The 13329-nt window shown below is 42.6% G+C and overlaps 1 protein-coding gene across 4 annotated transcripts in view; it reads right to left on the reverse strand.

The window, feature by feature from the left end:
• Positions 1-584: 584 nt before the first annotated feature.
• The window catches only part of LOC112572402, an 18840-nt gene continuing 6095 nt past the window's right edge, over positions 585-13329 (reverse strand). For 3 of the 4 annotated variants that reach the window (XM_025252070.1, XM_025252069.1, XM_025252071.1), the window contains exons 11-25: positions 12797-13008; positions 11725-12057; positions 9843-9975; positions 9725-9733; positions 9141-9355; positions 7829-7910; positions 6022-6185; positions 5184-5428; positions 4489-4649; positions 3959-4152; positions 2963-3059; positions 2533-2717; positions 2075-2272; positions 1513-1703; positions 585-1028 (exon numbers count right to left, since the gene is read on the reverse strand). In XM_025252070.1, coding sequence (XP_025107855.1) covers positions 753-1028; positions 1513-1703; positions 2075-2272; positions 2533-2717; positions 2963-3059; positions 3959-4152; positions 4489-4649; positions 5184-5428; positions 6022-6185; positions 7829-7910; positions 9141-9355; positions 9725-9733; positions 9843-9975; positions 11725-12057; positions 12797-13008 — 2695 coding nt within the window. In that variant the 3' untranslated portion in view covers positions 585-752. The remainder of the gene's footprint in view (positions 1029-1512; positions 1704-2074; positions 2273-2532; positions 2718-2962; positions 3060-3958; positions 4153-4488; positions 4650-5183; positions 5429-6021; positions 6186-7828; positions 7911-9140; positions 9356-9724; positions 9734-9842; positions 9976-11724; positions 12058-12796; positions 13009-13329) is intronic. The other variant, XM_025252072.1, reaches the window with a different exon arrangement.

The raw sequence follows: 13329 nt of genomic DNA on the forward strand, positions 1-13329 counted from the left end.
CATGCTGGTAGTAATAAAGTGGTGCCTTGCTGTGCTGGCCCACATGAATGTGGCAGAAGGGGCTGGGATATCCATGGCCTTCACTTAAAAAACACAAATGAATCAAAAACCCAAGCAGGGCCAAAATACGGTCAGGAACGTTTGCCGGCTGAGGCCACATATCCCGCTACCATTGTAATTCTGTAAGCACCATGGAACATGAAGAGGCTGACACCTGCCTTCTCGGTTTTAAAACCTGAGAGCTAAAGCATACAAGAACACAGAAGCATGCAACGTTATCAGTTTAAACAAAATAATGAGACAGAACATCTTAATTACTGAGACACTATTGTTTTACGAATTCTTGAAGCAGAGCAGCTTAACTGCAGTCTATAGCAGTGGTTCTCAAAGTGTGCCGCTAGTGGTCCGCGGTCCGCGGGCATAAGTCAGGTGGTCCGCGGCTGACAGTCATCATACGTCAGCAAAGTGATGTTTAAAGTGATGCATTCCTCGCATTAACATTTTAATTACAAAAAAACGAGGTAATTTTATGTCAACTTATACTACTGTCACAAACGAACATTTAGTTTTGAATTGTAAAGAAACAAATGCGGCAATTTAAATGTGAAATTCATAGTACAGAGTGATTTTTAGACCTTGGTGGTCCGCCGTATTGTTTTCTTAAGTAAAGTGGTCCGCGGTCCGAAATACTTTGAGAACCACTGGTCTATAGTTTCAACTGGGTGAATGAAATAGGAGAAATGACTCAGGGGTTAAAACATCTTGTCCAGCCATTCCTGCTCCCAGTTGTACATGGCCCACTTCACTTTGTTTCGGGGGACACTCAGCTGGGCGCTGCGTCTCTGTCGCTCTGTTGTCATGGTAACCACAACAAAAGGCGCCACTGCAAAGCGGCTGTAGAGTGGACAGGCCACTCCAGACCACGCCTCCAACTTCCGCTGAATGGATGACGTCACAAGATCGGGGTCGACCTCAACAGCCACTTGGAACTCGACGAAGCTGATATTTTTGTTGTAGACCATCAACACCTGACACAGATAAACGTTCAAAACGATCATCGGGCGCAGACTAAAGGAAGACAACGTTTAAAATATCAGATGATCAAAAAATATTGTACGCAATGAGTTGTGGTCTCGTATTGTCTCGTGTACAATGGTGTCTTGTGTTTGACGTCATGTGTGCGTCATATTTGTTCCACGTCATTTGAAGCAGAAAATGTCGTCATATATAAAAAAGGTGTTTTCTCTCTAATGGCCGAGTGAGCGGGAAAACACAAGGTCTTTTCCGCCATCTTCTCTTTAACTCTTTCAGTGACATTCCTCTGAACTTGTGTCTCTTTGATTGGATTCACCTACAAATCTCTTCATCCTGATGATTTTTGTCTCGTAAATAAGATGCCAGTAATAGCGAGATTACGTATTGAACGTGAACATCGAAAACATTTTTTGTTAAATATGTTGCTGCTTGTTATCACTGATGATAACTGAAGGACGGTTTCTACAGAGCACTAACCTTAAGAACGTTTCTGAGCGCGTAGATATCGGTTTCAGACTCCACAAAGACAGTGACCTTGCCCTCTGCCCTGAAGGCCATCTCCTGGGCAACGATTTCGAGCAAAGGGGTCGGGTTGATGTCTGCTGCAAACAAGGCTTTCTCTAGGGACTTGGAAGGGTCCGGGTAGTAGCGAGCTGTGACTGTGGGCACTGCACGACACGTGACAGCGTCGTTAGTCGTGACATCAAGCCTGACCTTCAGGTCACAATTGGCATTTTATTCTTGTTGTTAACAATTAATTAAGGTCATGTATCATGTGAAGTCACATATGTAACTCATTTTATCTTCTACCGTAGACCCTTGTTTATACGCATAATCTGATTACTTTGAAACAGCTCCTTCTACTAGACAGGTGTTGGAGGACAAGCGAAGGAGACTGACATTTCAATCTTTATTGTCTGTGTCAGACACATGTCCACATTTACCTTTGGCTCACAGACAACATTTAGCAAACAGACTGAGTATAACTGAAATACAAGCAGAAAAACATAGGCCTACACACGCATGCACATCGACTGACCAAATAAAGAGTAAGTGGGCGTGTCCTCTACACACACCAGACGTTGACCACAGGCCAGATGGTGGACGGTGGACAGCGCTGTGTCCGTATTGAAGAAGGCTGTGACGTTTCTCAGATCAGGGAAGGGGCTGGCGGCTCGAGTCACGTATTTACGCACCAGACGAGCGCACGTCACCATCTTCTGCTCAAAGACATGGCCTGTTGCAGACAAAGGGCACATGAAAGCAGTCTCATTAAGTGGAGATGGGTTGTGTCACCAAATTCTGCACCTGATCTAGAAATGGGATGGTCACCCAGTTTTTTGCGTAGTGTCTCCAAGCTTGTAGAACACCAGTGGAAATGTTAGGTATTAGCCATGATCTTTGTCAGAACTCGAAAGTCGAAACATCTGAACAGACAGGCAGCACAAAAGAAAAGAGCCAAAATCCAAGCAAGAAGAGAAAATTAAACAAACGGACCAACACCAGGACATCCTCCGCAGACGTCGACAAGGCAGGCCCGCACCTCTCCGATGATGTCATAGCGCGGCAGACGTCCATGTCCGGCTGCTGACGTCAGCAGGGCTTGCAGAGAGTCCGCGGCCTTCTCTCGTACCTGTCGACTGGCCTGGCAGAACGTGTCTTGATCGCTCACCTGACAGTGTCTAACAATAAACCATCAAACCTTTGGTACATGTCCGGATTGTGGTAACATTTGTAAGAGGAGTTTATACCTGATGCAGCCTACGTTTGACACCTGCACAGCCATGGATGAGTTTTCTGACAATGAAACTTTGAAATTACTGTAAAATTTGACCTCGACTTTGTAATCTGATCAGTAATCTGACACAGTAATCCGATCTACGAGATATTACACAAGCTGCTAAAATATTCAAACATAAGCACCAACCCTTGCTGTCCATACTGGAAACTGAGGAATTCCAAACCTGGATCTAGACCCCGACCACCACACGCAATACTGGGCATCGATTGAATCACTGGCCCACCTGAAAGACGACAAAAGGTGTGTCACTGGTCACTAATATGACATTGGACTGGATCATAAGTTCAGGAGAAATATTACGCTGGATGTCGGTGTAACCCCTGAAATATCGAATTGATTGCAATGTGACTGAAGTATAAAATAATATTGTGGCTAAGCCGAATCACGATTAAGATGAGGGGAAATTAATTTGGTAAGTTATGCATTAAACAGTCGATGCACTGTTTTTCGCATTTGTTTTAATCAAATTACATCGTATATATTTTATCGTCGCCTTGTTTTTTAGAGAGAGAGAGAAAAAGAGAGAGAGAAAAAGAGAGAGAGAAAAAGAGAGAGAGAAAAAGAGAGAGAAAAAGAGAGAAAAAGAGAGAGAGAAAGAGAGAGAAAGAGAGAGAGAGAAAGAGAGAGAGAGAAAGAGAGAGAGAGAGAGAGAGAGAGAGAGAGAGAGAGAGAATATCAACATAAAAAACAGCAGCACACAGAAGACAGCAGCAGAAAGAACAGACAATCGTACAAACAACACATCGTATTGTGCAGTAAACAGTTAACACTTGGGAGAGAACAGGGCAAGGCATGTACAAAGAACACCTTACTACAGAGAACAGGTGTCATCATTTACAGAACACAAACCTTTACAAATCACCTCCTGAGAACACATCCCATCATTCTGAGGACAAACCGTCGTCCAGACGAGTGGGAAACAGGACTACTAGTCAAGAAATGTTTTGAACACGCCAGCTTGATGCTGATCACTACTCACGAGCAGCATGTCGAAATATATCTATTGTATTTTCAAATTTAGTTATTATTATTGTTTTGATGTGAATATTGAGGAGCAGTTAGAGGAAAAAGAATAAAAAAAGGTTAGCCCAGATCGTCTCCATGTATACAGATCACACTTGCCTTCGATCATTTGTCTCTGGAGGTTGATGACATCTTGGCAGTAGGCAGCATCACCAACCTTCCACACTGTCACATAGTGTCGCTCATAGCCTGGTGTCACCGGCCGAAAATCCACATACAGGTGGTCGCTGTGGCAACCAAGCCCAAGCCCTCTCATCTCAGTTCTTACCAAAGGAGGGCATTCTCTTAAGATACTTGGAACATAACAAAACAGTACAAGGGGTCAGGGCTTTCCACTTCTGTCAACTGTCTACAGTATTTAAAGATCACTGCTGGCAACGGTCGAATATACCTTACATAAACCTAAAGATCTACATGGTATGGACTAAAAAGTATCCACAATATTTATTTTTAAAACATATGTATACAATCTATACTAGTGATCATTGTAACACTTATAGGTGTAAATCTACCCTGGTGAGATTGTAGCAGTTATATGTTTCCAATCTACATTGGTGTACATTATAACACGTGTAGGTAGTACACTGTGTACTACTGTACATTGCAGCTAGTACAATGTGTATTGCCACCTTCTCGCCAGGCTCAGCAGATGACTGTTATCAGAAGACCCCACCGGTCGCAAACACATAGCTTGTCCGGTCTCAAACCGCCATTTCTCTTGCGGGTGCCGCAGATCCAGGTTGTGGAGAAAATTGGAGGATCGGGTGCGATACACAGATCCTCTCATCATCTGTTTGAGAATGAGATGTACGACTTTGTAAACACAGACCCTCTCTCATCATCTGCTTCAGGATGACATGTGATTTAAAAACAGATCTGTCATCATCTGTTTCTATATTCCATAAACGTGGACTCGCTTATCATCTGTTTCAGGATCACATGTAGCACCTTGTAAACACTGATCCCCAACTTCCCCAAAATGTTGTTATCATATAAAAAAAAGCATTGGTTAAGTAAACACAAGTAGTAGAGTTTGAAAGCTGCTTTCATCAATTGTTTAACCTTTTCTATTCGATTTAGTTTCCAGACCCTTCACTTTAGGTTGAGCATAGCCATATCGGCTATCCCAATTTGAGTTTGTCATGAATGACAATGTATGGGAGTATCGTGTCTAGAGGTTCTTCCAGTAGGAGTATGGTCCTGCACATCATCTTGTAGGAAAGAATTAGTGGATTTTAAAATTACTTATTAATTTAATAATTGAACATGGACTTATTATGGATCATACAATTAAAGCAAATAAACCTCCAATGAAAATACTTACCTCGATGTTTCCAGAAAAGTCATCCGCTGCCATCTCAAAGCACTCAATCAATGCGGGATCCAACCGGAAGTACCGCTTGTCTGGCGTGATGACGTCATCCAATACCAGGCGGTGAGACAGTTGCGTGTTGAGGGGGAAACCGCCATCCAGTAGGTCTGGGCGGACTGATTCCTCTAGCAGTTCCTGAGGATAACTGTACTCCAGGTCAGAGGGACTAGGAGGAGTTGTTGTAACGTGAGGCTCACCTGTGGGACATTTTTGTAGTGACATGGAGCTACATCCATATGTTACATCGGTCAGTTGTATACAACAACCATTAGTGAACTTTGGAACCAGTTGATGATTTTATTGTTTGCGGAGGAAAGTTTTTAGGAATGGATAGTATGAGTTTATCTAACTGTTGATTTAAGTACATGAAATACTTGTGTACTTCAAGTACACGAGAAGAGACCAAGTGGACGGTTATATCTTGAATAGGGTGGACGCGGGTGAACCCTCTTATATTATTGCGTCATTATAACCATGAAGAAATAGAAGAAACATTTTTTTTAATGCAAACAAATGTTGAAGTGATCAGAAAGAGCAAAAGGCCAACGATTTCAGAGCGACGACAATGGCGATTATTATTACAAAAAGTAAGGAGATGAAGGAACAGCGAGGATAAAGAAACACAACAAACACAGCTCTATCTATGTAGACACGGGGGGAACTGTACACGCTGTTTGTAGATCCCTATACAGGAGAAACTTTTGTAAGTACACCCTTATATAGATCATTTCCATTCTTTCTGACATCTTATGGCCCTGGTTCCGCATGGTGTCTACTTAAGGGCTCTCACCTTCAAAGTAAGTGACCAGCAGTGCCTGAGGACCATCCTGCTTCAGGACAAAAGCATCGATGTAGGCGGAGCTGGTGTAGGTCACGTGGTCAAAGCCAGCACATACAGCCAGACTTACCAGGTCACGCTCCCGGCCGCCCGGCCAGCTGGCCAGCCGTATTCCTCTGTAAGCAAAATAGTTTTCTCATGGGTTAGTTCAAGAGTGTGGTCGCTTCCCTGTTGGTCTTCTTATTAAAAGTAGAATGCTCAGTTTCTGGTTTCAACTGACAAATGCAAATAATAAAAATAAACAAATTTCAAGCGTTGTATACAGAAAACTCTTAAACTTACAGGGTTAGGGTTAAGTCTAGCTGTCTCAGTGCTGTCCAGACAACACTGCTAGACCTTGGTCTAAGTGGAATATGGATAAACCAGAAAAACAGAAACGTATCACGTGATTGGTTCAAGAAGAAAGTAGATAGGTCACTTCAGGACCAGTATATTCAGAGTTGGATAGGAGACCTAGACTACAAACAAATAATATTTGTATATATTACATTCAAATTATAGAATGTTTAAAAGTACTTTTTGACTGGAACTTCCCCCCTTCATGATTATCTCCCTTTAATAAAACTTAGGTCGTTGAATAACCATTTTCCAGGGAATAAATGTAGGCAAACAGAGCCCTAGAAATGAACGGTGCTGTAGACTTTGTAACACTAAGGATGTAGGGAATGAATTCCATGACCTACTTAACTGTAACAAATTTGATGACCAGCGTAAAAATTATTTACCCATTTACTACATTAAAACCCCAAATGATTATAAATTCCAGTCGTAATTAACTTCAACAAATAAAAAGACCCTCAGCAGATTAGCTTGATTCGTGAAGATTTTACTACTGATGGGGAACTAGATGAACTGATAACGTGAGTGTGTGGGTAAGTGTTCGGGTACGAGATACTGTGGATAGGGATGGATGGAAGTGTATACTAATATGTACAGTACTCCTTGGGAATAAAGAAATAGTAAAGAACACAGAGTGTATGTGAAGGACAGTGTGTGAGAGAGAAAACAAAAGCATGTTTATCCTTTGTTTACACACTTCAATTTACTTTACTACAACATATTCAGGCACACACGAGGACGCTTGAAGAAGGAAAGAATGAGTGAAGGATGGAAAGAGTTTCCCTTTGTTTCTTTATATTTTCTGTTCTTGTTGTAGTTGCTGCTGCTGCTAGTTTGTATTTTTTGTTTTTGTTTTTTTGTTTGTTTTAGCTGTCATAAACCAACCAGTGAGTGTGTGTATGTGAATAATAAATTAAATTTATAAAGATAGGAATGTGTGTGAACATGTATGGATATATATTTAATATCTCAGTACCCGTTAGAGGGTGACAGAATAAAGAATCTCGAATCTTGTTAGCACGCTCTTTTTGTGTCTACTCTCTTAAATATAAAACATGTGAAGTCTGGGTACACCAAAGAGGCCAAGGGTAGGATTAGGATTAGCACCAGGAGGCCAGGGGTAAGGTGAGGATCAACACGTGGTTGTGACTCGTGCATTCGTCGTGCTTCCAGCTCTGCAACAGAGGCTCACCGCTCAGTGAGACGGAAGGAGGTACGCAACGCAGGAGGCATAAGGGGAGGGGGCGGATTCTGCTGTCCACATTCTGTCCTCAGGACGAAGAGCCATTTCTTACAGATGACCACTTCTACATGTCAAGTGCCGATGGTTTTGCAGACTTCGCTAGAAATCAAGGCTTTCTATACTTAGCTCAAAGAAAGGGAGGAAGGAGGGAAGGAGAATAAATCAAGGGAAACAAACCTTCCTTCATCAAAAAGTGAAGGAACCAGGAGGGTAGCGTCCCTTTGTGAAGGCTCTGAAAATGCTTTGATAACACGGACACCTAGGAAAGACAAAAATAACGAGGCGACATCACAGTTACAGAGATTGGCATGCTACTGAATATCATTCCCCATACCTCACCACATTCTTCACACACTCCACGGTCACAGCTATTAACACTCATACCAGTGAGTACTGATACTCACTCCACTCACCCATTGTGTCTATGTCTGAATTGCTGTCAGAAGGTCTTTCTCTCCAAACTACTAATTAGTGTCTTAATCTGTGCTTCACTGGTGACATGTTCTGCCAGTTTCTGAATTTTGTCACTACTGACCAATCCTCCGGCATAGAGTAACACTCCTGGTAGTCCGTGGTAGTCTCTCACACTGACCATACTATGTGGATACTTTGTAGTGTTTAGCCCTGACCACAGTCTAGGACAGGGGTGGGCAATTAATTTTCCCAAGGGGCCGCATGAGACATTGGGATGGTCTTAGAGGGCCGGACTAATATAGTTAACTCGGTTTTACCCAATACTGTATATATAGTATATATACTGGCTGGCGGGACAGCGGGCGGGCCGGTCAGAGACAGGAGGCGGGCCGTATCCGGCCCGAGGGCCGGGCTTTGCCCAGGTCTGGTCTAGGACTTCGTTGTCTTTAGATATGGCCACATGACTGCATTCCTGTGTTTGTTTTTTTTTTTTTTTTTTTTAGGCCCTTTCACCCCTCCTGGGGCATAGGCCATCGACTACAGTCTTAACTGTTGTCGATGTTTCGGTAGCAAGGATTTGTTTTACGGAGTGGGGGTGCTGGCCCCACGCCCAACCCTCCTCCTTTTTCAGCCGGGCTTGGGACCGTCCTTGGCGGATGGCGGCCAGCCCTGTAAACAGATGCCACGTGCAGAGAAAGAACAGCATGCCCGAGACGAGAAATGAACTCAGGGCAGCCAACCTTCACTGTATTGGTGACAGGCGCTAACAGCGCTAACAGCGCTAACAGCGCTAACAGCGCTAACCGTTGCGCCACCGGGCCGCCTCCTGTGTTTGTTACCGAGTTCAAATATCTGTAAAACATGTACACGGTCACTACCCAGTTTATCTGTGTAATGATCGACACTTCTGTTGTCTTTTCTATTGTCTTTGATCTTTGTTGTCTTACAGCCTGTAAACAGTTTTCCTGTTGTCTCATAAGGTATCTGTTGTGTTGTAATGTGGTATCTCTGCTCTCGCTCATAACTTACATGTTACAGACAATAAAGCCAGTTTCTTCAATCTACCACATCTCACCCATTCCGCGTTCACTGGCGAGCTTCTGGAGTTTTCTCAGACGGATGGCCAAGCGAGGTGTCATCATCCTAGAACTGCACCAGTCCCAGGGGTCAGAGCTAGAGGAGGGGGAACTACAGTCAAGACACTGTCTGGTCGGACTGCCACACCATTCGGAAGGCGGACCTTCCGCTTCAAAGATCATTGAGATATCTGTCAGGTTCCACTGTATCAATCTGTCAATCACAACTCTCTATAGATAACAACTGGATCAACTTTTCCTTTCTGGAAAATCAGTTCGTCCAAGATATATTATTAATCAAGACATTATAAATGAGACGCACATGTGAGACCGGAGCCCTCTACAGAAGGTCGTGTTAACATAATAATATAGATATATTTTATGTTACTATTAACTTTATTAAACATATTAGAGTATTATTAAACTTCCTGCAAACATTAGAGAATATATAGAAGAAAAAGAAAGCAATTAAATTTAGCTGGAGGAGAGACAAGAAGAAAAAGAGAAGAGGAAAAAATTGAAAAGGGACAAAGAGAAATGTGTCAGGACGAGCAGCATCTCATATCAATCATGTCAGTCAGACTGTGCCATCAATCATCTACTCCATACTGATAGCCATCAATCATCTCTGTCACACTGATGGTGCCATCCAACATGTCTGTCATATGGACTGTGCCACCAAGCATGCACTACACACTGACTGGTTTCTGTCAGCTCTGTATAGAGGTGTGTCCACGGGGCCACACGACACTTCCGGGCCGCCGTTTGTGGGCCACTGGTCACCAGGGGACAAGCTGGGAGCTTGTTGGCAGAGCGGGGACAGAGCGGTCACATCTGTAACAGTGGAACCTACAGTATACTGGACATGCCAGAAACATGATAGTCGCATCTGTAACAGTGGAACCTACAGTAGACAGGACAAGTCAGAAACACGATAGTTACATCTGTAACAGTGGAACTACATATCAGAACACGATAGTTACATCTGTAACAGTGGAACTACATATCAGAACACGATAGTCACATCTGTAACAGTGGAACTACATATCAGAACACGATAGTTACATCTGTAACAGTGGAACTACATATCAGAACACGATAGTCACATCTGTAACAGTGGAACTACATATCTGAAACACGATAGTCGCATCTGTAACAGTGGAACCTACAGTAGACAGGACAAGTCAGAAACACGATAGTTACATCTGTAACAGTGGAACTACATATCAGAACACGATAGTTACATCTGTAACAGTGGAACTACATATCAGAACACGATAGTCACATCTGTAACAGTGGAACTACATATCAGAACACGATAGTTACATCTGTAACAGTGGAACTACATATCAGAACACGATAGTTACATCTGTAACAGTGGAACTACATATCAGAACACGATAGTTACATCTGTAACAGTGGAACTACATATCAGAACACGATAGTTACATCTGTAACAGTGGAACTTCATATCAGAACACGATAGTTACATCTGTAACAGTGGAACTACATATCAGAACACGATAGTCACATCTGTAACAGTGGAACTACATATCAGAACACGATAGTTACATCTGTAACAGTGGAACTACATATCAGAACACGATAGTTACATCTGTAACAGTGGAACCTACAGTAGACCGGACAAGTCAGAAACACGATAGTCACATCTGAGACAGAGTTGCTAAATATGACTGATTTCCACGGTAATAACGATACCAAAAACAAGAATGCTCCTAGTAACAGACAGAGAAAGCAGTAAAATGTACACATAGCATATTAGTTTTATACCGAGCTGGGGTGGCCAACCGGGGGCTAGGTTAGCAGCCACAGAAGATTAGAGATTGAATATCGGGTAGGAAGAAGGGTGCAACAAAAACTGACAAGCTGTTTTCTAAAATTCTAAATAAAAAGTGGAATAGCTCAATTTCTGACAAAACTAAATTATAAATAAAGCAAAGAATTACTCATTTTATAAATTAACTCACGTATCATTGCTCAATTTCTATTTGCATTTTGCACATGGAGTTAAAAGTATATTTTTTCAGTTTAGTTTGTTAGCTCACCGTATTGTCAGCAGTAAACAAATTATAAACAAGGCTTCTTCTTTGAAAATTATTTTTTTAGAGTGCAATCATAAATCAAACATTTCTTAGGAGTGCAGGGCACGGAGAAGGTTGGGAACTACTACTCTGGATACACAAAGACGCCTGTAATCTGTAATTAATAATTGTGATATGTGCTAAATAAATATTATTTGTCTTATCCTACACTGAGTAGTTTCCTGCAGAAAACCGGAGACGTATGTATTGTTTGTGAATTAGAATCGTGTAATGAGTTTCCACTTACACATAGGTGCTTCACCATTGCTTGTATCCGTGCTGTAATTCTTTGTGTTCATAATTATTTTTTTTTCATCTCTAAATTATTTCTTAAGTATATCCAAGGAGAGAATGATACAGACACAAAACACAAAGTCCAAAAATAATTTCGCTCATACGAAATGGAAAACAAAGACAAGGAAAAGCAGTTGAAGAATAGAAAGAAAGAAAAGAGAAGATCAAAGGGATCAAATCATGTTACCGAGCTCATTCATAGCTTTCCAAAATATTCTTGTTCTTTCATCAGCGCTTGGTGATGTGTCGCTGAAGGCCACAGCAACCTCCAGCCTGTCGTCGGCATCCACGCCAATGACGCCATCAGCTCCAGCGCACACCGCCAACTGCGCCAAGCGTGACAAAAGAATGGTGGTGGTAGTGGGGATGCCTGTAGCAAGGGGGGAACTGATGACAGGTGTTCTGTCGGTAACAGTCACAGAAGCCGCCCTGCCATGCGCAAACAGAGAGGAAGAGCCATGGCGGCCAGCTGGGAAGACTGAGGACGGCTCGTCCCACGCCTCCAAGATCAGCAGCTGTTCTGAAAGACGACATGTAGAGTTCATCTCTCTGTACAGCAAACTAGAAGTACATGTTCAGTGTCTGCAGTCTCCTGTCGGCTCCCGGAAAGTTTACATGGACCCTCAGGACGATGTCCGGTTTGACAACAATGAGTATTCTGCTACATTTGAGCTTCATAAATATTCCTCATCCAGTTACCTCCCCCTCATCAACCTTCAGCAACTGTTGCCCTTACCGACTTACTTACCCTTAAATGCATCAAATACATCCTTATTTGTCATCGTTCATCAAGCATCAAGTGATAACAATGGGCCGGACAGAACGATATCATTGACGTTCAAAAGGTTTGACAAGACTACAGCGAATTCTAGCAGTCATATTGTTGGAGGTGATACCTTGCATCACAAAAGTCAACCCATCCGTTAAATCGAAAGAATTTTAAAAAAGCTTAAAAGTCCTTCTTTGCACTGCTGTTAAGCACTTCTGAACTCTTATAATTGCTGAATCGAAGAAACCTACATCCTCAAGTTTGCTGAAGTAAATCAGTTTACTGATAGTTGCAGATGACCCTATAGATGCTCCAGTTTACTGAAGTAAAAACTGTTTACTGATATTACAAATACACTTGGATCCTCTAGTTTACTGACGATAACAAATATTTCTAGGTCTTCCAGTTTACTGAAGTAAATTTGTTAACTGACGGTTACAAATACACTCAGCTCCTCCACTTTATTGACGGTTACAAGTAAAACACTCACTGTCCGGCCACTCTACTGTCACCAGATCTGCCAGATACGTCAGAACAGCGGCCAGGCGTGACGTCATCAAACGAGCTGCGCACGTGACGGAAGGGCTAGTGTTGGGTGCGTGCGGAGAACAAGAGTGACACGGGGTGCCCACCTTCCCACACCAGGTGGCGCTAATGTTGTTGTCTACAAACTGGGCGGTGTCTCCACTGAGTGTACGGAGACTGAAACACAACAAAAATAATCAAGGAAGAGTAGGCTGCCCTTTGTTTTCCTCATGACTGCCTAGAGAACAGTGAACGCTACTCTTTCTTGAATGGGATTAAGTAAAGCACAGAACAATATTATTAAATGTGGGGTCAAGCTCATTGCAGCTTATCCACGTACGATCCCGACCTCCGTAGTGCTGACCTCTTCGTGTATATCACAGTTTTTGTAGACGGAAGTTTTCACCAAGATCTGAGAAAACTGCACTTTGACCTGAGCTCTACCCAGTCACTAGGAAAGAATCGCACTGTACTCCACGTCCTTTTAATGGTTGCATT

This window comes from Pomacea canaliculata, linkage group LG9 (assembly GCF_003073045.1).
Source record: "Pomacea canaliculata isolate SZHN2017 linkage group LG9, ASM307304v1, whole genome shotgun sequence".
NCBI lineage: Eukaryota > Metazoa > Mollusca > Gastropoda > Architaenioglossa > Ampullariidae > Pomacea > Pomacea canaliculata.